We start from the raw sequence: 23,467 nt of genomic DNA, 5'->3' as shown, positions 1-23,467 counted from the left end.
TCTTTAACTTGCCATGATTAGTTGACTTGCGAAACATAAAAATTTATAGTTAAAAAAGAGCACTCCCATCTTTTTTTTTTTTTACCAGCTAACATTTAACTAGTATCTACATAATTACTCCACAATTATTTGGGTTGAACTTCAGTGTATTGTTTGTCATTGCTTTGTCAACTGAATCTAAATCTACACATTCTTAAAAGATTATATTTGTGATGGAAAAAACAAAACAAAACAAAACAAAAATGTCTGAAATATGCCCTTTACACGAGGTGATTATCAAAGCAAACATGTGAATAAAACTCAAATCAAGTCAAATGTACCCAGGCCTTCATAGAGGACATATACCAGTTGGCTTAGCTCAACATTAAGTTGACCAGTAACTCAGTAAGCAACTAGACAACTAAGTACTAATTTACAATTTTATTCCAAAGAAACAGTATGCACCCAACAATGTCAATGTGAATCATGAAAACACCATCCTAACAAGACAATATTATTAATAATGAATTGCCTGTCAGCCACATCCCGAGTCATGCAGTTAAAACGAGCACGAGGATGCTCTCCATGCACTGCAGACGTTTCAGCTTCGGTGATTGGCGTGTCGACTGTTGGAGGCCTGCGCTGCTGCAACAGCTCTGAATTGAAATAAGGAAGTGAGTGATAAGTGCTAGTGCGGCGGAGGGATACACAGACAATCCCCATTCTGGCCACGGCCAATATACACACTCCAAACCCGCCAGTGGAACTCCATCTAAGGAACGAGCACACTCCTAGTCTGCTTCCACAGACCAACAAGCACACAACCTATCCGACATGGTATGTATAATCATTCATTCGTTGTATCGGAGAAATAGCGTTTTTTAATCTTTGTAACGCCTGTTTGTTTCAAGCGCAGACCCGCTGGGGTTTTCTATATTTGCCATTTCTGTATTTGCTTTTCACTCATTGATTCCTCTTTTGAGCCATTCATATGCAGAGGAGACGGAAAACGCCCACGAGGCGCATTTTAGAGGATAACTTGAAGCCACATTGTAAACTCCATATGTTCTTCCTAGCGGCTTTATGGATGAAGTCGTGTGGGTCTTCATATTAGAGCTGAATGCTCCATAACTGCGCAATTAGAGCATTACTGGCTGTTGGGGTACACCGTATCAAGTAGCTGCAGCTCGAATTAAAACTTGGACTAGCCAGCGTGGTAGCAAAATAACTAGCAAGCTATTCTGGGTTATTACAGCATAATTCTGCATCCATAATTGTAGGGAACATTTTAACAATCCGCCTTATGAGCGCAAGCGTGCTGGGAAGCACGCGCGGGTATTCTTCTTCTTCTTCTCCTCCTCTTTAAGGAGGGAAACACGTTTCTACATGCATTTTATTCCCTGCTTTCACTCAACAGTGAACCTGCGTATGGCGCCTCTCGTTATGATTAAGTATGGCTGGCTTAATTTGGTTTCCCCCTTTTCTTTTTTCCTTGCACCATCTTAACCGCTTGAGCCGTGCCGTGCCGTCCCGCGATAGGGGGAACGGCACTGTTGTATCTCGTCATTGTTCCGCAACGGAAACTGACCATATTCTCGCTTTTACATATTTTTATTTGTATATGTATTATGTACTGTTTGTGCTGTGGCTGTGGGAGCTCGCGAGAAGCGATATGGGACGCGACAGTTCCGCCTCCTCTGTAGCCCTCGGAGTTTTTTTTTTTTTTTTTTTTTATCGGAGGCTGGGTTATCTATTTGTGTTATGTCGGCTGATTTGGTTGCCTCCTTGCAAATTTTCGATGTAATGCAAATGTGACACCACTGTCAGCTGTCCAATGAGCTCGTTTTGACATTAGTCACAGCAGAAAAGGACGTAAACAACTTCGGTTAACTTTTCATTACTTAATTTTAGTCGAATAAATAATGTTTTTGTGCAGTTAAGCTCTGAATACTAACCAGTTTCAGATGTTGGAGCCACACTGTCTCACACTGACGTCTGCAGCCAGCTAATGAAACTGAGTCTTTCCACCAGCAACGCCACATTAGAAGTTGCAAAGTGGAAATGATCTGGATGTGGAACAGAGGCCTTTTAGCCTGAGGGAGCCTAGAAGCTCTAGACCTCCACCCCACCCCCTTCTCTTCTGCGATCAAATATCCCACATATGGTATCAAACTACGAATCAGTTTCACGTTGCAATGCAGTGCAGTAATTGGAGTGTTAAGTGGAATTGTTGTGCATGTCTGAAATGTTTAATCCACCGGCACGGGCCTCTTGTCTGCTGCAATAGGCCCACTGAGGTGGAAACAGGCTCCCCTATTGAAGTGGAAGTATCGAATAAGTATCGGGACCACGCCGAGGCCCCTATCCTGTTCCCATTACACTCTTGTTTGCTGATGCATGTTTAGTAACTTGCCGCACATCTAATCCGCTGTGGTCAATAATTTATGTGCTTTGGCGGCAACACCTAGCCATGCCCCGTGTTCCCAGTGTCTCTTAGTGAAAAGCCCCCATCTGTGGCGTGGGGCAGTCACCTGCCACCACCAGCCATATGGTCAGCTGGTCTCATCGCCAACTTGTTACAAGCGTGGTGTTGTTTACACGTTCCTCCTACCCCTCCTGCAGACGCAGCTTGGCCCAGAGGCCTGGCTGTCTTTTGTCCGGCCTTAAAGGGAGGGTGTGTGTCTCACATTGACTGGATGGAAGTTTGTACACGAGTGTGTGTTTGTCACACCCATCTGTCAGAGTTACAGCTGGTTCTACACCTTTTTAACACGATGACTCTGGGCAATTCACAGCAACACAAAAGTACATTAAGCATTGTTAAAGCATTGTTAGAAGAAGACATCTGTGTTGGCCTTTGCTTTTATCTTGCATCCGCTATCAAATTATACATATTGCAAAAAGGGAAGGGCTTGTTTGTATAAGTGAGATGGCATTGAGTCAGAGCAAGAGATATTACTCACTGGCTCAGCAAACTCCCTCCTGCTTCCCACTGTCCTGTTTGGAGTGCTGGGCCCTGCTGCCTGGGCAACAGTGGGAGTGGTTGACCCACTCGTGCCAGCAGAGCACCCCACCATCCCCAACACAGACTCCCATCCTTCCACAAGCTGTTATTTAGACTCAGTCTGGCAGTGAACAGCCTATGTCCATAAAACACTGGGGATGGTGAATCACAGAGAGTTTCCTCTTGCATATTGAGAGAGAAAAAAAGAGACACATGGGGGGTAGAGGGGGGAGTTGAAAGGTCTGGAGGAAGAGTTGGTATTGGCTGAGGTGCAGGGGTGAGGAAAAAGTGATTGGTGGTGGCACTAGAAGGCCTCAGCAGCTTGGATCTAGGCCAGGGGAGGATCCATAGCACTGAGTCACCAAGCTCCACACCCTGTCCACTTAGAGATGCAAGGAGGGGTGGCAAAGATGCAACGGGAGCCACACAGCATGACAAAGACTGTGACTGAGGGAAGATTGAAAGGCAAATAAGAGTGGTGGCAAAACCTAAAAGGAAGAGAACAATAGCTGCTAAGCTAGGTGGCATTTTGCCATCAGGGTGGCTCTTTTGAGGCCTGCACAGCCACCTAAACCACGAGGAGAGACCTCTCTGTTAGAAAAGAGTTAAAGGTCAGCTCACAGCGTTGTCATGTGGGGATCTGCTAAATCTTATTCAGTCTAAACTAATCTAGTCCTTATGCAACAAATTCAATTTGTCAGCTTGATTTGCAAAATGAAATAGCCTCACCTTCAAACATGGACCCGTAATGAGGCTCAGGTCTCCGCAGTCACAGGATTCAGAGATGACTTTGTTATTGCACACGTTCCCGGCTGTATCCAGAGCGATATTACTCGTACAAACCCATAAACATGATGATCGGATGGAGGAACTCGCTCTGAGGCACAAATGGCTACTCTGGCTAATTCACAGGAAACATGGGGATGGAAAATATTGGTGTAGAGGAAGAAAGCTATTAAGTTTGACTGGGTTTGTGTGTGTGTTTAAGCATATGTGACTGTTCATGTTTGCCTGTGTGTGTTCTCTCTTAGCTGCCAAGTACAGTGATGTCAGAGTGGTCTGTTAAGAATGATAATAAAAATACCATCATTTTTTATAAGGTAGGGGTAGGAGGGTGTCAGTGGGAGTTATTTGCACCAGTTTACACTTTACTGCTAAAAGTGTGAAATCAGATGCTTTTTTTCCCCTTACAAACAAGTTTGATCCATGTTTTTTAAAAGGCCCTCCACTAGATACTCACTTTCAAGACATTTAAAGCAATTCATGAGTCACTATCAGCCCTTAAAGTTAGTGTGGAGAACCAACACCATATCCCTCAAATGTTCAGTCCTGGTGTGTAGACTGCATCCCATCCATTTTATTTATATTTCAGCACTTTGTATGGCGTAACCTGCTTTTCCTCTACAGTGTGGGTCAGGCCCTTGCAGCTGGGAGGCAAAGTTCATGCACCGTCTTCATGGAGCTCGTTATCTTCCATGCAGCCTGTCAAACAAATGCAAGCTTTTTTTAAAACTGCTTCAATACGCCTCTGCTATCGTGGTCAGCCGAGTCTGATAGCAGATTTTCAGCATCATTTATTATTTTATGGCAGCAAGAGACTGGAGACGAGACTGCCGTTTAAACTGTCACATGTACAAACTCAAAAGAGCGCAGTGTAATTCTGTTCAAGTTGTGTTGTCTGGGGTAGGTTTTGACGCTGACCCTGTCAGGGCCTCTTGCAGTGACTCTAGCTTTGACCCTGAACAGTGTGGTTTGTGTTGAAGCTGGGTGCCAGTTGCTGGGCGGGGAGGATGAGGAATGTGATGATGAAACAGTTTGATCTTTGGAACGTTATCCTTGTTGAGTAACTTGCTTTTGTGTAACCACTTCCCTTTCCCCCCCACAACTCCAGGCTGACCAGCTAACAGAGGAGCAAATTGCAGGTAAGAATCCTCCTTACTCACTCTTCCCTTTCCCTCCTAAACTTTGCTTTTTTTGTAAGCTTGTTTACTGGCTACCAGTGAATTAGTTCCACCCTGCATTATTCAATAAAGCTCCACAGTCGTGTAAGGTAATGTCTCTCATTAGCTGTTCTGGCTGCTTCCACGTCACATGAAGTGAAACAGAACATTGAAGGATTTGGCAGCTGCCCTCCCTTGGCAGATCATTAGCTTTTCAAAAAGAGCAGGACATAGTGGGAATGGGGGGATTGGGGGGGTGAAGGGGAGATGTATGCACAGCAATCATGAGTCAGGGCTGAAACCAATAAAGCCACAGTGAATAGACAGTTTTCCAGCCAAACGTACAAGATAGAGCACCTTAATATTCTTCATAAATATATGATGTCAGCTTTGTTGGGAAAATTGGAAGCTGCAGTTTCTCAGTCCAACCATCTCTGTGCTTAGCTTGTGCTTAGACCCCAAGGCTAGTGCCCAAGCTAGTTTCTGGATGGGTGCTCGCTTCGAGAACAGTCTTCTGCATTAGTCAAATTCCTGCGAGGTGTCACAGCTCAGTCACTTTTTTCCAGATGAACCAGAGCCACTGTGATCACATCACTAACAGGAATCGATTAGCCCTTTGGACTGCAGCGCCCTGATATAACCCTGTCTCTGTGACCAAACAGCAGCATTGATCTAACTCTCTTCTTCGTCCTTTACAGAGTTCAAGGAGGCTTTCTCCTTATTTGACAAGGATGGCGATGGCACCATCACCACCAAAGAGCTTGGCACCGTCATGAGGTCGCTGGGCCAGAACCCCACAGAGGCTGAACTGCAGGACATGATCAATGAGGTGGATGCTGACGGTCAGTATGTCATGCTTGATGATGATGATGAAGTACAGTAATGTTTTCCCAGAATTGGACAAAGTTTAAAGAGGCTTAGCCTTGTTCTACTAAACATTGCTTCAGTCAGTCAGTGGACTAGATCATCAGAGGATGTCTTGTGGGGATTTGGATCTATTATATGTTCAACTGACCAAAATGTGTCACTAGAAACACAATGAGCATTTACCTCTGGATGATATGGTGGCAAATTATTAAATTTACTCAAATTTAGCAAAGTCTGTTCAAGTGAGGGGGAGGGAGTTTTGATATTTAGGTTAATGTGATCCTCTTCTGTGACATGCTCGTTTTTAATCAGCAAAATGACAAGCACTGTTGCTCCCATTTGTAGGACTTTAAAACTACACGGTTATAACTCTGCATATTGTTATTTAAGTTTTTTCTGTATTTTTATTATAACTGGTTATTGACGATTTAGGACAAAACATTTGGAGATTTCAGAATTAATTTCAGTTGCTGTGAAGGAATAGGACCACAATTTGATGTCAGTGAATGACTCTGGTGTTAAAGCCCCTGTTACAAATGGACAGAGGATTAGATATAGCATCCATTACTACCCCATCTCAAAGCACATCAGTGGTGTTGTTGCCCATCTCCCTCATTTCTGCCAACTGTCCACCAACTGTCTAAGCCAACTGTCTGGCCAGCTTTTTGTGAGATGACACATCCTTCTGTGTCAGCAGTTTAGTCACAATGTGTTCATCTCCATCATGGTTGACAATGTCAGGAGATATGGACGAGCAGATGTAGTTTTTAGAACATTCAAGTCTTGCAGCTCCTGGCGGGCGCCCGTTCACCCCCTTCTGGAGGCTAAAGGATGGTCACTGAAACACAGAGAGATAGAAAAATGGTTGAGAGGAATTTAAGAAGTTGGCTTTTTGCTCAGAAGCTGACCGTCCTTGGGCGGCAAAGGATGTTATCTGTCAGTGGGGCCTTTACCACAGCGCTGCTCTGTCAGCTTATAGGATTTTGTAATGGGACCACATTGATCAGGAGAAATCAATTGCACCGCAGCTTGGCTGCCCCTTTAGTGAAATGTCCTCCTAACATCTACATGCACCCCCACCCCCCTTACCCCACCCCTGAGCTGCACCCAAGAGCAAGCATACACACACATACACACACACCATCGCTAACATCCCCTTGTTCTGCCTCTGCCTCCCTTGGCTGATGCAATCTAGGCCAGACAGCAATGAAGCTAGTAATGGAAAATAAAAGTGGTTACATAAGGCCTCTCTGCGCTCTGCACATCCAGTACCCGCATCAGCAGCAATGGGATGTCAGCTGGTCCATTGAAAATCAGCTTTATTTACCAAACAAGGAGGTCGTGGCAAAGAATTACAATGAATGCAAAGAGGATGGACGGGTTTAGCTTGACAGAGCTGCTGAAAAAAATCCTTTCTTCACTCTTTGATTGAAGCTGCAGTTCATGAAGGATGTGGATTAGTGTCAGAATATTTTACGGATCTGGACGAAAGCAAAGCGCACCTGCTCAGAAATGATGCAAAGGCTTTCGTATCCCTGACATCTCATCTCAGGAGATGACATCACGTATGAGATGAAACTGTTTGCACGTCAGATATACTACATATAGCCCCAGACTATCACTCATCATTACACAATGCTACCCTTCTTCCTTAGTTCAGGAATGGAAGTTGGCTTTATGATGTGGGAAAAAAACTATGAACGCACATACAAGTGTGCTGAGATCCCTCATCTCGCTATAGTTTGCGTCAGCACCTCTTATGTGTAATCGCACCATCTCCCACTCGGTTCACTCTTTATATTCTCTCCTCTTCACATCTCCCTCTCTACCGCCCACTCACTTCCTTCCTCCCTCTTTTTTTTCTTTTTTTTTCCCTCCCACCATTTTCTCTTTTCCTTCCCTATCTTTGGCCCTCCTTGCTTCCATTCCCCCTCCTCTGCCGTCTCAGCTGGCCTGAAGAGCAGCTGAGCAGATGTCACTCTGGGGCTACTTTGCTCCTCCAGCCACTACCTCCTCCCCTTAAAAACGGTGGTCTTCCAGTTGTAAGTTTGGGACCCCCCCTCCTCCTCCCAGTGGCAGCATGTGTTCCCTGGATGCTGCTGGATGTCTCTGTTTGTTAGATAACAGGCCTTTAGAACATTACCCTAGGCCATGAGATCGCCATCTGCCCCATCACATTACCGCATCCCTTTTTGTTCCACGCACACATCCACTCTCCTCTTTATCTGTCTCTGTGAGACATGCTCGCTCATTGGTTAATCTCCCTACAATCCCACCCTAGGGTTAATCCTCGTGGGTCCTTTACCCTTGGTGTCCCTGACCTTCACTTCAGTCCCCTCACATATTTCTATGTATTTCTTCTATGTTGTTATTGGAAATAGACTTTCCTGCATTTTTTACAGCAGCACCACAACGACATAAAGAGAAGCTTCCTGTTAGATTTTGTCCCATCATCCCTCCTGTAGTGTAGCTGATGAGCCACTGAGCTCCTCATAGATCCTTTCACTGTCAAGAGGGTCTGATCCCCTATTAATCCTGTTGTGACAACAGCTACTTGGATATTGATTCAACCGCATACATGTGACACTGCTGTTAGTGGTGACTGTCTTCGGATTATTTTTTGCCTCTGGATGAAATCCAAGCAGGAAATAAGGACAAAAAGAACTCAGAGTTCCTCCCCTCCCTTCCTTGTCCTCTTTCCTTTCATTTTAGCTTCAGTTTTTTACTGGGCCACCAGAGGAGATGAGCCTGTGATTCATCCAGACCCCCTAAAGGCCAGGCTGGACCCTATACTGAATGTCTGCATTATGGATGATTGGCCATGGGTTTCCCTCCATGCAGTCCTGCTGTGCTGCATCTAACATGCAACATTTTCACAGGGCTTCCCTGAGGAAGAAAGGGAAACACACACAAACACGCACACCCCTCCTCCTCCCAGCCTGCAGCCGCCTTGTTTATCTCAGGAAGGAAGGTGGATGCTAAAATGGTTTAAGGTCTCCTCCCCTCCCAGCGATTAGTCAGTCTGAAGTTGGTCTCTGTCAGGAGTGTATCCAGAGAGACAAAGTTATGGGACCACATTGATCAGGAGAAATCAATTGCACCGCAGCTTGGCTGCCCCTTTAGTGAAATGTCCTCCTACCATCTACATGCATGAAAATGCTATTGCCGTACATGGTGAAAATGAACAGCGAGCTCAAGCACTAAATGAATATTTTCAGTTGGATGCTTTTCATCAGCTAAATGCTGGTTATATTTTCTCTACTTATCAGAGTTAGCTTTTAAGTGATTGCAATTTTGATTGATTAAATGTGCCCCATTGATCACCCATTCCAGGTAATGGAACCATCGACTTTCCAGAGTTCCTGACCATGATGGCCAGAAAAATGAAGGACACAGACAGTGAGGAGGAGATCCGTGAGGCTTTCCGGGTATTTGATAAGGTAAATAAGGTTTAAATAAATAACACCCCAGCACTGTCATTCTTCGAGAACTTAGGAGTTTCACTTGTGTGATTCCAGGATGGTAATGGCTATATCAGCGCCGCAGAGCTCCGTCACGTCATGACGAACTTGGGTGAGAAGCTAACGGACGAAGAGGTGGACGAGATGATCAGAGAAGCAGATATCGATGGAGACGGACAGGTCAACTACGAAGGTAATACGACGGCTGTAAAGCAGAGCTCAAATAGCTTGGGTTTCTAGGCCAGAGTGTAAGCTGTTATTAAACTGGGAGACCATAGCGCCTCATTTCCAGAGCTGTACATTTCTCTGAGGGTGACTCCGAGACGAGTTAGCCACACTCTATTCGTTATTTAGAAATGGAGGCTGGAGAAAGGCATCTTCTGAATTATCATCAGTGAGCTATGAGCCTTTTTACTCTTTCTTCTTTCCTCCCTTCCCCCCTACTGCCAGTCCTTTGGCACATTACACAAGAGACTAATTTTCTCGAAGGTTGTTGATGTATTGGTTAAAAAGTGCCCTACTTCTGCATTTTCACTATATCACAGACAGATGTATTCCACAGATGATAAAAGCCTCTTTTTTTATTTAATTTTTTTTAGTTTGTGCGTGCATATTGTCGTGCTGCTGCAAGCATAAAGCGTGAGGTTTTTAATCAAACGGGTTTAATGAGATGAACATGGAAGCTGTTTGGAAAGGGGACAGTAATTAGGATGTGTGTTCTGAACCTGCTCAAGTTGATTAAAAAATTAATAAAGCATTTAACAATTTAGCAGGTGACTGCTCTTACTGGCAACAGGCTGTGCCAAAGCTGTAAACCTGACGACCTCATTGTCCTCTTCCCTTTCTCTCTTTTCTCTACAGAGTTTGTACAGATGATGACTGCAAAGTGAAGCCTGCCCGCCCCGTCCTGTCCCCTCTTAGAAGAAAAGAAAAAAAAGAAAAAAAAAATCAAATGTTTTACTTACCTCTTGGAAAAAAATGTTCATTTATTCATACTGTTTCTGTATAGAAAATAATTGAATGTTGAAATAAAATATCCTTCTGTCCACACAGGAAAAATATACAAAAAATGTCTGCATGAAAATTATGGTTAGTGATCCTGTCCCCTCCCCCCCCCCCCCCCCCCCAAAAAAAAAGATCAGTTTAGCATCAGTACTTGACAAGTAAAAATAATAACGAACCCTGTACCTACTACCTTCAGACTAAAGCAAAAGCATTTGGTGAACTCCTTCCGGTTCCATATGCTAGTGGTAAATGTCTGGGCTGGCCATCTCTTCTTTCTGTTTTCTGTTCTTCATGCATGCAGCTTGAGACCGGAGCACTAACCCCTACCCGTTCTCCTCGCCTCCCCATTACTCCTCCGGGCTACCAGAGCGTGCTGATTCCACTATAAGCTGTCCTCTTGTTGGTTTGGTACAGTTTTTTTGTATTTAGAGAGGAACCCTGTACTGTTAAGATGAGAGAATATAACAGGTTCTAACTCAAGCGTTAAAGTGGAATGGGACTTAATTGTATGCTAGATAAGAGGAAAAAAAAAAAAAACAATGTACAAAAAAAAATACATTTTCAAACGTTTGGCATGTTATTTTGTTTTTGTTATTTGGATGGCCATCTTAGTAGTTGTTTGTCCTTCCCTTTCTTAAAGGAGGGGGGGACTTAAAAGAGTCTTATGGTGAGCTTTTTTTTTTTTTTTTTTCTTTAATATTTTTGCTGAAATGGAGTGTCTGTCCTCTTTTCTTGCAAGAGAGATTCACTGGCCTTCACTTTTTTTTTCTCTCTTCTGTTTTTCGACTCAGACGAGAGCATAGTGAGGGGTGTACTGTGTTCGCAGCGCAGGCTGTTTGGAGTATCAGCGCACAAGTCTTCACTGCTGTTCATCTGAGTTCAGTTTACATTCATTCCAAGTTGTACATGCTAGTCTATTTTTTTTTTTTTTCAAATAAAAGACCATGAACTTTATCATGTCTTATGTCATTTTTCTTATGCTTGATTGTGAAAATGGTCTATAAAGACAGCATAACAAGTCTGTATGTTGTTTACCGACTAGACAAATGTGTCAACAATAAATGATTATAATCATCTTCATGTGCTGTGTCTGGGTGATGTTGAGCACCACTGTGAGGCAAAGCCAGCTTTTTGTGGAGAGAGTAAGCTGCTCACAGGGGAGGGAGAAGCAGCCGGGTGTGTTTGCTCTTGCGATCAGCTATGGATATACATACACATCTATGATGCCTCTCTTCCCTCTCAAGACGACCCAGCTGGTTGCTAGGAAACAGAAGCATGCTGTAACTGGGATGTTGGGGGTTTTTGAAAAAGCAAGTGGGAGTTTGAATAAACCCTCCTGCTTGTGCTGATGACTCCATGTTAGCTTGTCCTAATAAGGCAAACAAGGCCACAACACCACTGTTGTGGACTTATTTGCACACACATTCACACATAGACAGGGCATGGGTAGACATCAATGTCTCCCTCAAAGCTAGCACCTAAATGCCTAAAAAAGAACAGCAAGAGTTGCATCATTTTACTGTATTAGGACTGTAATTTGAGAAAGTAGGGAGAGCCGAAAAGACCAGCGGAGACAGCTCTCCACCCACCAATGCAGCATGAACTGCTTACCTTACACAAACTCATATCCCTTCAAAAGAAAAAAGAAACCACACACGCTCTGCTTTCAATGAATGTTTTCTGCATTCTTGAAACCACCATTATTATGTAGATCTGCTTCAAAATAGGGGGTTATAATCTGTGAGCAGAGCTTTGTGTAAAATTACCTAGATAAACAGGTTGAGTGAAGGAAAGAGTGGGCAACGGGCAACAGGATGAAAACCCTGCCCTGTCATCTGCTAATTACAGCCATGGTGTCTGATTTTGAAGAACACAAGGCAAACACTCCAAGCTTTCCTTCTTGACTCCTCCCTGCAGCACCAGATGAGCCAATAGGTAATGGCATACTTCTGACTGACAGCAGGGATTGGAAATGTGCAGCTGCAGATGAATAAACTAGAAAAGGCCTTTCAATTTGTTAACTTCTAACATAAAACAATTAAGTCATATTTACTTGTTTGAGAGTTATGTTTCAATATAGGTTAAATTATGTATCGTCATGCAATATCTCACGTGAATTTTTCACTAGGTCACAGAAAGGAAAAGATAAATTGTATACCTGTGTGTTTGTATGAAAAGTATTGGTTTATAGACCAAATCTTAGAGCAGATGAGTGCAATGTGTAAAAAAATATCCCATGTTTTCTTCAGAGGAGAGTGAATCAGTCAGAATTAAGTCCACATTTACTTCTCATGTTGGAGTTGACAGACTCAGGACCTGCTGCTGGTCTCCCAAAAGATTGAGGAAGAGTTTGAGGAAAAAAACATTGGTACAAACACAGTAAATGAACTCAAGTGACCCAGTTTGTATCTGTAAATAACAGCCCATGCTCAAATGCTAACCTAGCTAGTTAGCTAGCTGAGTTAAAGTTACATTTACTTAACTTATATGAAAATGGTGTGTTCCAGTTGTCCTCAGAATTCTGTTTTCTGAAGTGAACTTGTTGTTGCTGTTCATGTAGATTATTGAGTCATGAGGATTTTATTCCCAAGAAGAATACTCTGTAAATCTAGGTGAACAGTCATCAATCTGGCACTAATTTCTACGTATCCATGTTGCCGTCCAGCTAAACATGACAACAGGTAACGTATGTTATGCTAGTTAATGCTAACGTACCATCTGATTCATCAAATGAATCACAATTCTAAGACATGATTCATTAATGGAAATTTGTAGGCAAAAATCAGGCTACCAGGATAAACATGAACTACTCCATAGCTCCTCTATGTCACTGACCTTACTAAGCCACACAGTACATAAATGAAAATTGATTGGACCACAAGATGGGGCCTACTATATAGCCTTTTTTTATTAAGGATATATGTTGTAGATAGATTTTTACCAGCTCCGATTTATATATGTTGGGACCTGGTTAAAAAAAAAGTGTTTTCAGGCCCCTAAAACCCTCAATTCATGTGAATAAAATGTCCAAATGATGAAAAACACAAGCGGATATACCTCCACCCGTCTCTTTGTGGACAATCACACAGGCTCTGTACGGTCAAAACCTTGCAGACACCCTGTAATCTGTGGGGATTCCCTTTGAGGGTCAGGAACCCCAGGTTGGACCCATACCAGGTGCCAGTTTTTGACCCATAGCAGGCATTTGTCCTTTAATGCTCACACAAGACAGGACTGCAGCAGTACACTGGTACATTTCTCCCTTTCTTAACACCAGCACAGTTGTGGACCACAAAACCCCAGAGGTGGTTTTGTGCTGCAGGTCTTTACTTGAACCAACAGGCGGGCAAAAACTTAACACATCCTGTCGACCAATCAGAACAGAAAGGGAGTGGTTTCAGTGTGCTGCAGGTTCCCTGGAAAAGGCCTCCCTACCCCTCTGGAGAGGAAGGGATACCTGAGCACCCTGGGGGTTAAATTAGGCACATCAATATTTCATGTGTAAATGAAGCAGCACACTGGAGGGAGTAATGCGAGGAGGATTGACCGGGCACAGATATCACGTATCAGCGCCTCTGGAAAGAACAGGCACGTCTATGAGACCGGCCCATGACATACAGCAGGAGTGTGTATGTCTGTGTATGGCAGGGTGTGTATCCTGTATATAGAGTGTGTTTGTGTGTGAGTGGAGGGTGTAGACAGGACGTGTGTAGTGACATGGAGCCCTGTTTGTTGGTGTATCATCCAGCTGTATGAGCAAGTTAAGGAAGCGGATGAGGTGAGCTAAGCTGAGCAAGGCACAACACTGATATGGGAAGCTTCTGGCACTTTCTACCACACACACACTGTCACAGGAATTCATTAGCACTAGCTTAACATGTTTTGGGTGTGTTTAAGTTAAACAAGCATATTTCACTTTTAGGTGGCAACATTTTAAGTACTCTGTGATGAGCAACCCCTATAATACACACACACTTCACTACATTACTTGAAACTTTCCTGCATCAACAAAACTCATCTGCGGCAACACAAGAACTTCATTACTGTATTTAATCTTCCACCTTTTAATTAATCCTCTTTTATTTTTTATTTCACTGCATTATTTATGTCAAAAACAAACAAACAAACAAAAAGTGGAGAGATCTACAGTAATTATCTTGTATGGATGAAGTCATGATGCTTTTGCAGCCTCGCTGCTTATTATGGGCCTTGCAGGGTCGTTTTCACCATGTTGGGCTAATGACAACGATAGAGGTGGCGTAGAGAAAAACCGCAGGGGGTTTGGCAGTTCTAGCTCCTCGTACTCTGCAATGCAGCGTCCCCCCCACCAACAAACTCAACCACTCACCCACCCACCACGATCACAACAAGCCCAGCTAAGCTCTCCCTTTAAATCAGTCCTGGTGTCTTTTCAATTACTGGGAGCAGCGTGTGTCTCTCCCTAACTCTTTCTTTCAACCTCTAATAGCTCCATCTCTTGTTTTTCTTATTTCCCTCCTAACCCTGTCATTCTGTTCGTCTTGATTTCTTGCTCGGTCTCGCTCTCTTGTCCTTTCCCTCCCTCTTCTTCCCTCTTTTACCTTGCTCCCTCATCTCCGCCTGCTCCATTCGTCTTACAGTGCATTTTTATTTTTATGGACTCCAATCACTCTTCTTTTTTTCCTCCCCTTTCCCCTCTTCTTTCTCCAGCCCCCTTTATGGCACGTCAGTGTCACCGTCACCGTCTTTGGGCTCTTCCTCATTGGTGCCAGGCCGTCCCTCTATTTACCTAGAAGAATAGGCTCATCCATCTTTGATTGTTGTGAAATATTACAGCAGTGTCACGACAACCAAGCCTCCCTGAACCTCATGCAATATTCAGAGGCGATGATATAAGATTCCTGCTAATGAAAAAAACAGCAGGCAATACAAACAGCCCTTTAATAATGGCCTGGCAGAACAGCCTGCTCCCTGTTGATCTCAGGAGCGCAGTTAACTGCTTGTAGTCGGAAAGTCCTTGTATATCAATGATGGGCCCCTGGTGAGAAAGCAGCAGGGCTTGTAAGACCTGTTTGATCTGTAAGGCCGACTTACATGGGGTTTATTTTGCATGGGTGTGTGTATCCATACTGTTGCTCCGTACCGTATGTCACACTGATAGACAAACACAATCTGACTAATAATGCACGTTTGTAATTTTTGAGTCTTTACGAAGCAAACCTTCACTTTCAGGGATGGAAAAGGGGGTGAACCTCTAATGACTTCTCCAACAGCTACTTGGAGTTAGCTGTTCCAGTTAGAGAGCTGAAATTAGAATGGATCAACTCTCAGGAAAGACTGGTCAATGAAAACTATGCATCAATCTTGATCACAACAAATGACCCTTGACTACAGTCATTGTATGGATGCACAAAACTGGAAAGTTCCTTTGACAGAAAATATTAATTAATTTATTATTTATTTCACTAAAGAGTTTAACAGGCCTTAAAGATAGAGGTTGTATGAGATAATTTAGAGGTGAGCATGAAAACTGCACTTCAGAGCTCCTTCCAATCTACAAACAAGAAAAAAATAACAATCTGTAAATCTGTATCTGTAAAATTCATGGACACAACACTTTTTAGGAGGAAAATAAAGAACATAAAAAACTTAATTGTTATTGTGAAGCATGGTAGAGTAAGCACTGTGGTTTGGAGTTGCTATCATTGAGATGGGTGTCAGGCTCCACCCAGATAGTAAAACATGTTTGGCCCAAATATGGCCCCCATCTGCAGTTTTGTTTGGCCCATATTTGGCCTTGACTTATGCCACAGACACCATGCGCGTGTGGCTGCCAAAACTAAGCCACATGACCACTACATGTGGCCCACAAGATATTCCCATAATTCATGTGCAGGCCGGCTCCTCGCTTGTGGTCCAAAAGACCCTTTTCATAAGCCACGTCCAGTCAGCAACTGACATCGGGAGAACGTCTGGCCCACATAACACTTGCATGTGTAATAACTGAGCCATAAGTGCCAAAAGTAGCCCAAATTAGGCGCAAATGTGTCTGCTATCTGGGTCATGATCTGACACTTAGAAAAGGATTGGTGATGGAGTAACACAAAGACAGATCCCACAAATAAATAGCCCAAAGAATGACTCAAAATGACCAAAAATCAGTACTGATCTTAAAAGTAATAAAATATGATCCTTAAAATCTTATTACATCAGCAAACTCCTCAATCTTGTGATAAAATGTGGCAATAAATTGCTGTTTTTACCAGAGTGCACAGCCTTTCCCCCTCAGGTGCCTTTTATTTCCTGCTCATTAGTTTTATAAAATAAAAATCTCACTTTCTTTACTTAAATTTCACAACATAAAGCGAGGGATATGGTCTGAGTCCATATAGGTCTATTTTTTTAGCAAAGATATAGAGACTTATGAGCTCAAATATCTAAGTTTAATTTTCAGTTTTAGAGCAACATTTTGTGTTTTTATTTATTTATTTTTTTAATCACAAATTATTCCTGTAATTTAAGAAGCTGAGGCATGACCTGAAAACAATTGTTCTATCAGGACGTGCCAAAAAAGTAGATAATTGAGTTTTGTGGGGTGGACTGGTCCAAAATTCCTCGTCTTCGCTGAGCAAATCTCATCAACAGGAATCTGAAGTTATCAAATAACTGTTCACTTACTTTTTTTTCTAAACTTACAAAGTCAATGATCACTCAGTGTGCTCAGTGGAGACAGGAAAAGTGCATCAGTTAGTAAAAGAGAAAAACAGACCACACCTGAGTGTTTTTTGTGAAATCTGTAATTCCAGAGTTGCAACTTTATTTAACAGTAAAGGTGGGGAGATGTCTTAGTTCTGAGATCTACTGCAATGCAACTATGAACTGCTGAATATCTGTAACCTGAAGAAACACAGCCAACACAACTACTCAGCCAAGAAATAGGAAGAGAATCTACAAATCTGAGGCAATTTTCGTATCTGAGGTTCTACGAACTTATTCAGTTGTAGGGTGCATTTACAGCAGCTCTTCTCAGCTGAGCGTTTAGTTTGCTCAGAAAGTCTGATTCATTTGGGGAGGTGTGAACGCGCAATCGAACCGTATAAAAGAATCAAATTCTGGTTTGCTGATAAATGTAGGTTTTGGTTAGCTTCAAGTGAACCAAATGCAGGAAACAGACTAGAACTATGGATGGGTGTATCAATTCCCTCGATACTTTGATATCTGGCATTCAAAATAACAGATTTTATAAGTATGCAATACCACTGTGCTAATAGCTAACATGGAATTTGTTTTCACTTTCAATAAAAGTTTGTGTGAAAACCGGCCCTGGTGTACTCCTTCGTGTCTTCTGAGTCACATTATTATGATGTTAATAATGTGTTTTAATAAGTTTTGCTCATATTTCATATTGCCCTTGCAATAAAGATACTAATACACATTGTACAATGGTGCAGTTTTCCTTTAAGGGGCAGAAAGTATTGGTATTGATAAAAAAAAAAATCTATAAACAAATCATATCATATTGAAAGAAGAACTGTTCCAAACTACAGCTAATGTGGTGGTAATGGAAGTTGCCTTGCATTAACCAATAAAGAAGCAATGTTGTGATGTGTAATTCCTGATGCAGCACCACCTCAGGAGAGGAGGAATACGTTATTCAAAAGGTCCAGTTAGTTTGACTAAGTGCAGTGGGAAAGCAAACTCTGACCAGTTGAATGTTGCAAACCACCAATTGTACCAAGTCTACAAAAATGTTAGGTGTGAAAAGAAGTTAAAGATTTCATCACAAACTTCACTTTACACACGGCTATGCCTGCAGTTTAAAGTCCAGGTAAAGGACTCGTGTAGTCCACATATTTTTGGACTTTTATGGCAACCAAGTCATATGCAGTGTATGTAAATGACTGATGTAGACAACAGTGTGGAAATACATTCATTGTCTCATGGAAATCACTAAGATTACACATGAAAATGAATAAAAATCTATACGTTAGCTTAAGGCTAACATCTATAGAAAATACAAGCTAGCAGTTAGCATGCACAAACCAACTAAAGGGAGTTAAACAACTTTGTCCATCAACAAATGTTTACCTCAACAATGTTCCCTGTGTTCAGTTGCAAGCTGACTAGAATACTTGCAGGCAATTGTTTTCCAGCCAGAAAGAAGGACATGAAAAACATCTTAACTTATATTTTCTATCTAAACTGACTACAGAAAGACTGAAGGGACAAAACACATTGCTTTACTGCAAGAAATTTTGATAACAATGTCACATGATAGTAATGTTTCTTGATTTTCCCACAATGGAAAAATAAAGTTTAAAATTGAAATTGAAAAGAGCATAATTGTTACATGTTTATGACATTTTTCAATACCAGGGCTTTCAGATTGATTTCTGAAATGATTATAAATAACCAGAGCTCATAATTATCTGACTGCTTGTATTCATTGATGAAGAAAGTAGCAATGTGCAGTGATAACGAAAACTGAGGATGCAACACATAGTGATGCATCGGTGAATCACATCAAATCGTTGCCAAGATAATCGTAATCAAATTGAATCATGAGACCAGTGAAGATGCACTACTTTAAAATGTATTTATAGATGAGAAGTATCATCAGCACTATGATACCTTGATCAGTTCCTCTGTGTGAACTGGATTTTTCCTTGTCCTAATGATACATAACACAATTTGAAATGAAATGAAATGAAATGAATGAAATGAATGAAATGAAAAATACTTTATTAATCCCAAAGGGAAATTCAATATTGTAGTAGTAGTAAATTTTTAGTAAAACAATGACATTAATTAATTAAGGGCTTTGTTCTTCAGCCTGATAGCTGCTGGAAGGAAGGATCTTCTGTATCTCTCTGTCTTGCATCGGACTTGAACAAGCCTCCCACTGAACACACTCTGTTGTTTCGTCACGGCGTTGTGTAGAGGGTGTGAAGGATCTTCCATTATCTTCGTCAGCTTGTACAGAATTCTTTTTTTGATGATCAACTCCAGCGGCTCCAGAGTTACTCCAAGCACAGAACCAGCTTTCTTGATCAGTTTGTTAATTCTTTTCAAGTCTCTGGTTCTGATGCCGCTGCCCCAGCAGATTGCTGCAAAGCTGATTGCACTTTCAACAACAGACCTGTAGAACATTTGCAACATTTTGGTGCAGACGTTAAAAGATCTCAGCTTCCTTAAGAAGTAGAGTCTGCTCTGACCTTTCTTGTAAATGTACTCAGTGTTGCTTTTCCACTCAAGTCTGTTGTCCAGCTGAACTCCAAGGTACTTGTATTCCTCCACCACCTCCACCTCCTCTCCCATGATGGAAACACTTCTATGTGTGTTCTTGTTCCTCCTGAAGTCAACAATCATCTCCTTTGTTTTCTTGGTATTCAAGATGAGATGATTGTCACCGCACCATTTCACAAACTGACCGACCAGTTCTCTGTACTCTGCTTCTTGTCCATCACTGATACACCCAACAACTGCTGAGTCATCAGAGTATTTCTGCAGATGACAGAACTCAGAGTTGTACTGGAAGTCTGAGGTGTACAGCGTGAATAGAAATGGTGAAAGTACAGTCCCTTGTGGTGTTCCAGTGCTGCTGACCACCATCTCAGACACACAACCTTTCAGTCTCACAAACTGTGGTCTGTTTGTGAGGTAGTCGTAAATCCAGGTGGTTGTGGAGGGATCCACCTGGAATTTCTGCAGCTTCTCACACAGCAGAGCAGGCTGAATCGTATTAAAAGCACTTGAGAAATCAAAGAACATGACCCTCAAAGTGCTGCCTGACTGGTCCAGATGAGAGTGGGCTCTCTGAAGCAGGTATATGATGGCATCTTCAACCCCAAGCCCATTACGGTATGCAAACTGTAATGGGTCCTGAAAGGTGTTCACCTGCTTGCTGAGGTGAGCCAGTAAGAGTCTCTCCAGGACTTTCATGACGTGAGATGTCAGGGCGACTGGTCTGTAGTCTTTTGGTTCAGCTGGTTGTGGTTTTTTAGGCACTGGAACAAGGCAGGATGTTTTCCACAGCACCGGGATTCTTCTCTGGCTCAGGCTGGTGTTGAACAGGTGCTGGAGAATCGGACATAGCTGTTTTGAGCAGGTCTTGAGAACTCTGGGACTGACACCATCTGGACCTGCAGCCTTGTTCTGGTTCAGTTTCACCAGTTGTTGCATGATTTGGTTACAGGAGACAGACAGAGTAGAGGTGGAGGCAGAGGGGGTTTCAGGAAGTCCTGATGTGGAGGGAGATGAGGTTGTGTCCAGGTCCTTGACTGAGCTGCAGGGTGACAGAGTGGAGGTGTGACAGGAAAGCTGTGGGCTCATGGAGGGTGTGTGGCTAGTTGGGGTTGAAGCAGGAGGTGAGCTAAACCTATTGAAGAACATGTTCAGTTCATTCGCTCTGTCCAGACCTCCATCAGTCTGATCCTCCTTTATCCCGAAGCCAGTGATCTTCTTCATTCCTGACCACACAATTTATATGCAAAACAAATTTATACAAATAATAAAAAAAAGTATCACCATGCACTTACTCTATAAGCTTACACACCACTCAAATACGCAGTTAAAATGGGACATGGTGGTGGTGGTGGTGGAGGGGGGGGCTTAGTAGAGGTGCACTGCATCAGCAGCTCATCCAGCGAGGATAACATTCCAAATGCCTAAATCAATGCAGAAACAGCAATTCAAACACACAGTAAAAAGATGCATAGAGGCGCTTGGGGGGGGGGGGACTGAGGCAGAAGAAGGGAAGAAGGAGGTGGAGTGTGTCAGAGAGAAAGCGCTGAGCTGGGATCCTCCTGCTAGGGATTTCCTCACTCTGATATACACCCCCCTCACCACCCATCTACCACCCAATAAATCCCCCTTTTTTTTTCTTTTTTTTTTACCGCAACGTAATCTTTCCTGGCTCATTGCATATTCCTTGCTCAAGCACTGCAGACCACCTTCTCCAGACCAACTGAGCCATGTCCTGTCCCGTATGCACAGCAACTCAGCCAAGCCTCTGCAGATGGGCACCAACCTGACACTGGAGAAGAGAAATGATGAGGGGGAGAGAGAAGGAGATATAAAAGGGCAAGAGAAGATGGGGGGAGTGGAAAGGGGGCCAGTCTTGCAGAGGCAGTGCAGAGGCAATACGATGCAAATGCAACATAATGCAGAGGTGCTGGGGGAGGCACTGCAGATGAGACAGGGCAAGGACGTCCAAGAGACGGCAGCCACCAAAGGCCCCATGGGCATGAGGAATGATACTTGTAACGCACCCTTGACCTTGAGAGATGTGCAGTATATTATGAATTACGTATTAGCACGCAATGGAAATGTGGCAGCGGCTGCAAATGAAAGTGAGAATGGTCGGAGCGTATCCCCTTCAGTTACAGATGAAAGATTGGTTTGACATGACATCAAAGCCAACCACTAGCTCCGCCTTCTCTGAGCACACACATAAACATTCACAAACTCTTGCATACACTGTCATAAAATCTGCACACACATGCCCAGCTTTTCAATTATTCAATAGCAATACATACACCATCTGAACAAAACACAAACGGCTCAAATGTACCTTAAACAAAAGAAGCCATTACACAACTCGGCTGGGGCTTAAGTAATGCAGACATGGCAATCTACGCTGACGCAGTACAAAGTAATACAACTTTAGCAAGTAGTCCTTTTAGTCTACATACAGTCAGAAAATCACAATGCCATTCCCCTGCTCACTCAGTGAACAAGTCTGTTGGATGTTTCCTTAAATGTTATCATCTGATTTAATAATTCAATAAAGCTAAACTTAAAATGGCCTGTGCTCTCAGCATTGCCAGGAACAATTCAATTAGTTAGACAATGTGTTGTGACAGCCTGGTTTATGCTTATATCCTGTATTTGTTTGTCCTGTTTTTAATAACCTTTCAGCCCCAACCACCTCTCTCTCCTTCTGTCGCTCCTTTCTGCATTGACAGGATATTTGTGTGCCAAGGAAGCTGATGCAACTAGCCGACTCAGACTTTTTTTTTTTGTCCTACTGTGACGAGCCGCGGGCAACATTTTGTGCTGTGGGGGTAAAAAAAAAAAAAAAATGCTGTCAAGGGGGTAGCTGGAAGAGACAACATGGAGAAATGTGATGGGAATGGAGAGGCTATGCATTTGGATAGTATTTTATGTGAAAGATGCTGACAGGCGACTGTAAGGGAAGGGCAGAGCATTCGTTTCCAAGATAGGTCGGTCAGCCAACCGTCAGTGCAGGCTAATCCAAAGCTGAGCTGATTGACAGAGAGTCAACTGTCAGCAAGTAATAAAAATAAATAAATAAATAAAAGACCTTAGTTCTCCACAAAACACAAATGCTTCTCTGTTCAGTGGCATCTCCTTGCAGGCTTAAAGCAGAACTACATAATTAAGAGGTGATGATTAGCATATTAGGATCATGCATTAATGGTAGATTGTTTTTTTTTCTTTTTTTACAGTTTATGTTGCAAGTAGGTGCTATCAGAAAGATACAATAGATTGTAACAAGAGAAAAAGTTAAAAGTACAGCACAGAGCTGCATGTTGTTAACGACATGAGCTTGTGACATTATGGGCACAAGCTTGCCCTCCGGCATCGTTACTGCTCAACTTTGCACATGAGCATTTGTGAGTTGGCACTAAAAACAAGGTATCCTGTTCTTGGTATAGCAGTGTATTCCATAAAATATACCAACACTTCTATCCATCAGTATATTTATGTGCAGAAATACAAAAATTCCTGTTAGCGAGGTTAGAGCAACCGCTGTCTTAATTATATATTTCATTATTATGTAAACAATGGCAAGATATTTATTACATTAAACCTAAAAAAAAGTAAAATAAAGGAAGAAGTAGCTCTACACAGTCTGACATTATTAGCTAAAAATCTTGGTTTTCCTGTCCATAAGTGTTACAGTCAGTAAAAGTCTTTAGGCTGGGAGGTATTTCCCTAAAAACGTTTTGTTTCTGTGGCCAAACACTGCATTTGAGTATGGATGACACATGCAAAGCCCTAGAAAAATATTTGGTTATCACCCATATTTGTGTAAAGCAAAATGCAAATCATGCTATATTTACACTGCATGAAAAGGGCCAGAATCTACAGATATCTAAAGGTGATCCTCCCCTAAATATCTGAAGATTTCAGACCTTTTTTGTTGCAGTATGGACAGAAGATCCTGCATGTCCAGATACCAGATGCATCTTATTTTTGTCACGAGC

The 23,467-nt window shown here is 42.6% G+C and overlaps 1 protein-coding gene across 1 annotated transcript; it reads left to right on the top strand.

Annotated features, from left to right (window-relative positions):
• Nucleotides 1-671: 671 nt before the first annotated feature.
• On the top strand, nucleotides 672-11,332 carry calm1b (calmodulin 1b). Its single transcript, XM_041975705.1, has 6 exons — nucleotides 672-816; nucleotides 4,875-4,905; nucleotides 5,622-5,765; nucleotides 9,124-9,230; nucleotides 9,309-9,444; nucleotides 10,113-11,332. Exons 1-6 carry the CDS (start codon nucleotides 814-816, stop codon nucleotides 10,139-10,141), a joined length of 450 nt encoding a protein of 149 aa, XP_041831639.1. The 5' UTR covers nucleotides 672-813; the 3' UTR covers nucleotides 10,142-11,332.
• The last annotated feature ends 12,135 nt before the right edge of the window (nucleotides 11,333-23,467 follow it).

This window comes from Melanotaenia boesemani, chromosome 22 (genome assembly GCF_017639745.1).
Source record: "Melanotaenia boesemani isolate fMelBoe1 chromosome 22, fMelBoe1.pri, whole genome shotgun sequence".
NCBI lineage: Eukaryota > Metazoa > Chordata > Actinopteri > Atheriniformes > Melanotaeniidae > Melanotaenia > Melanotaenia boesemani.
The sequence above is the reverse complement of the archived record's forward strand: the minus strand, read 5'-3'. Positions and strand labels throughout refer to the sequence as shown.

Bases quoted from the DNA above. Each gene is read 5' to 3' on its own strand.
- calm1b (XM_041975705.1), top strand. The intron at 5,766-9,123 runs GTCAGTATGTCA...CACCCATTCCAG, and splicing joins CAATGAGGTGGATGCTGACG to GTAATGGAACCATCGACTTT. The intron at 9,445-10,112 runs GTAATACGACGG...TTTTCTCTACAG, and splicing joins CGGACAGGTCAACTACGAAG to AGTTTGTACAGATGATGACT.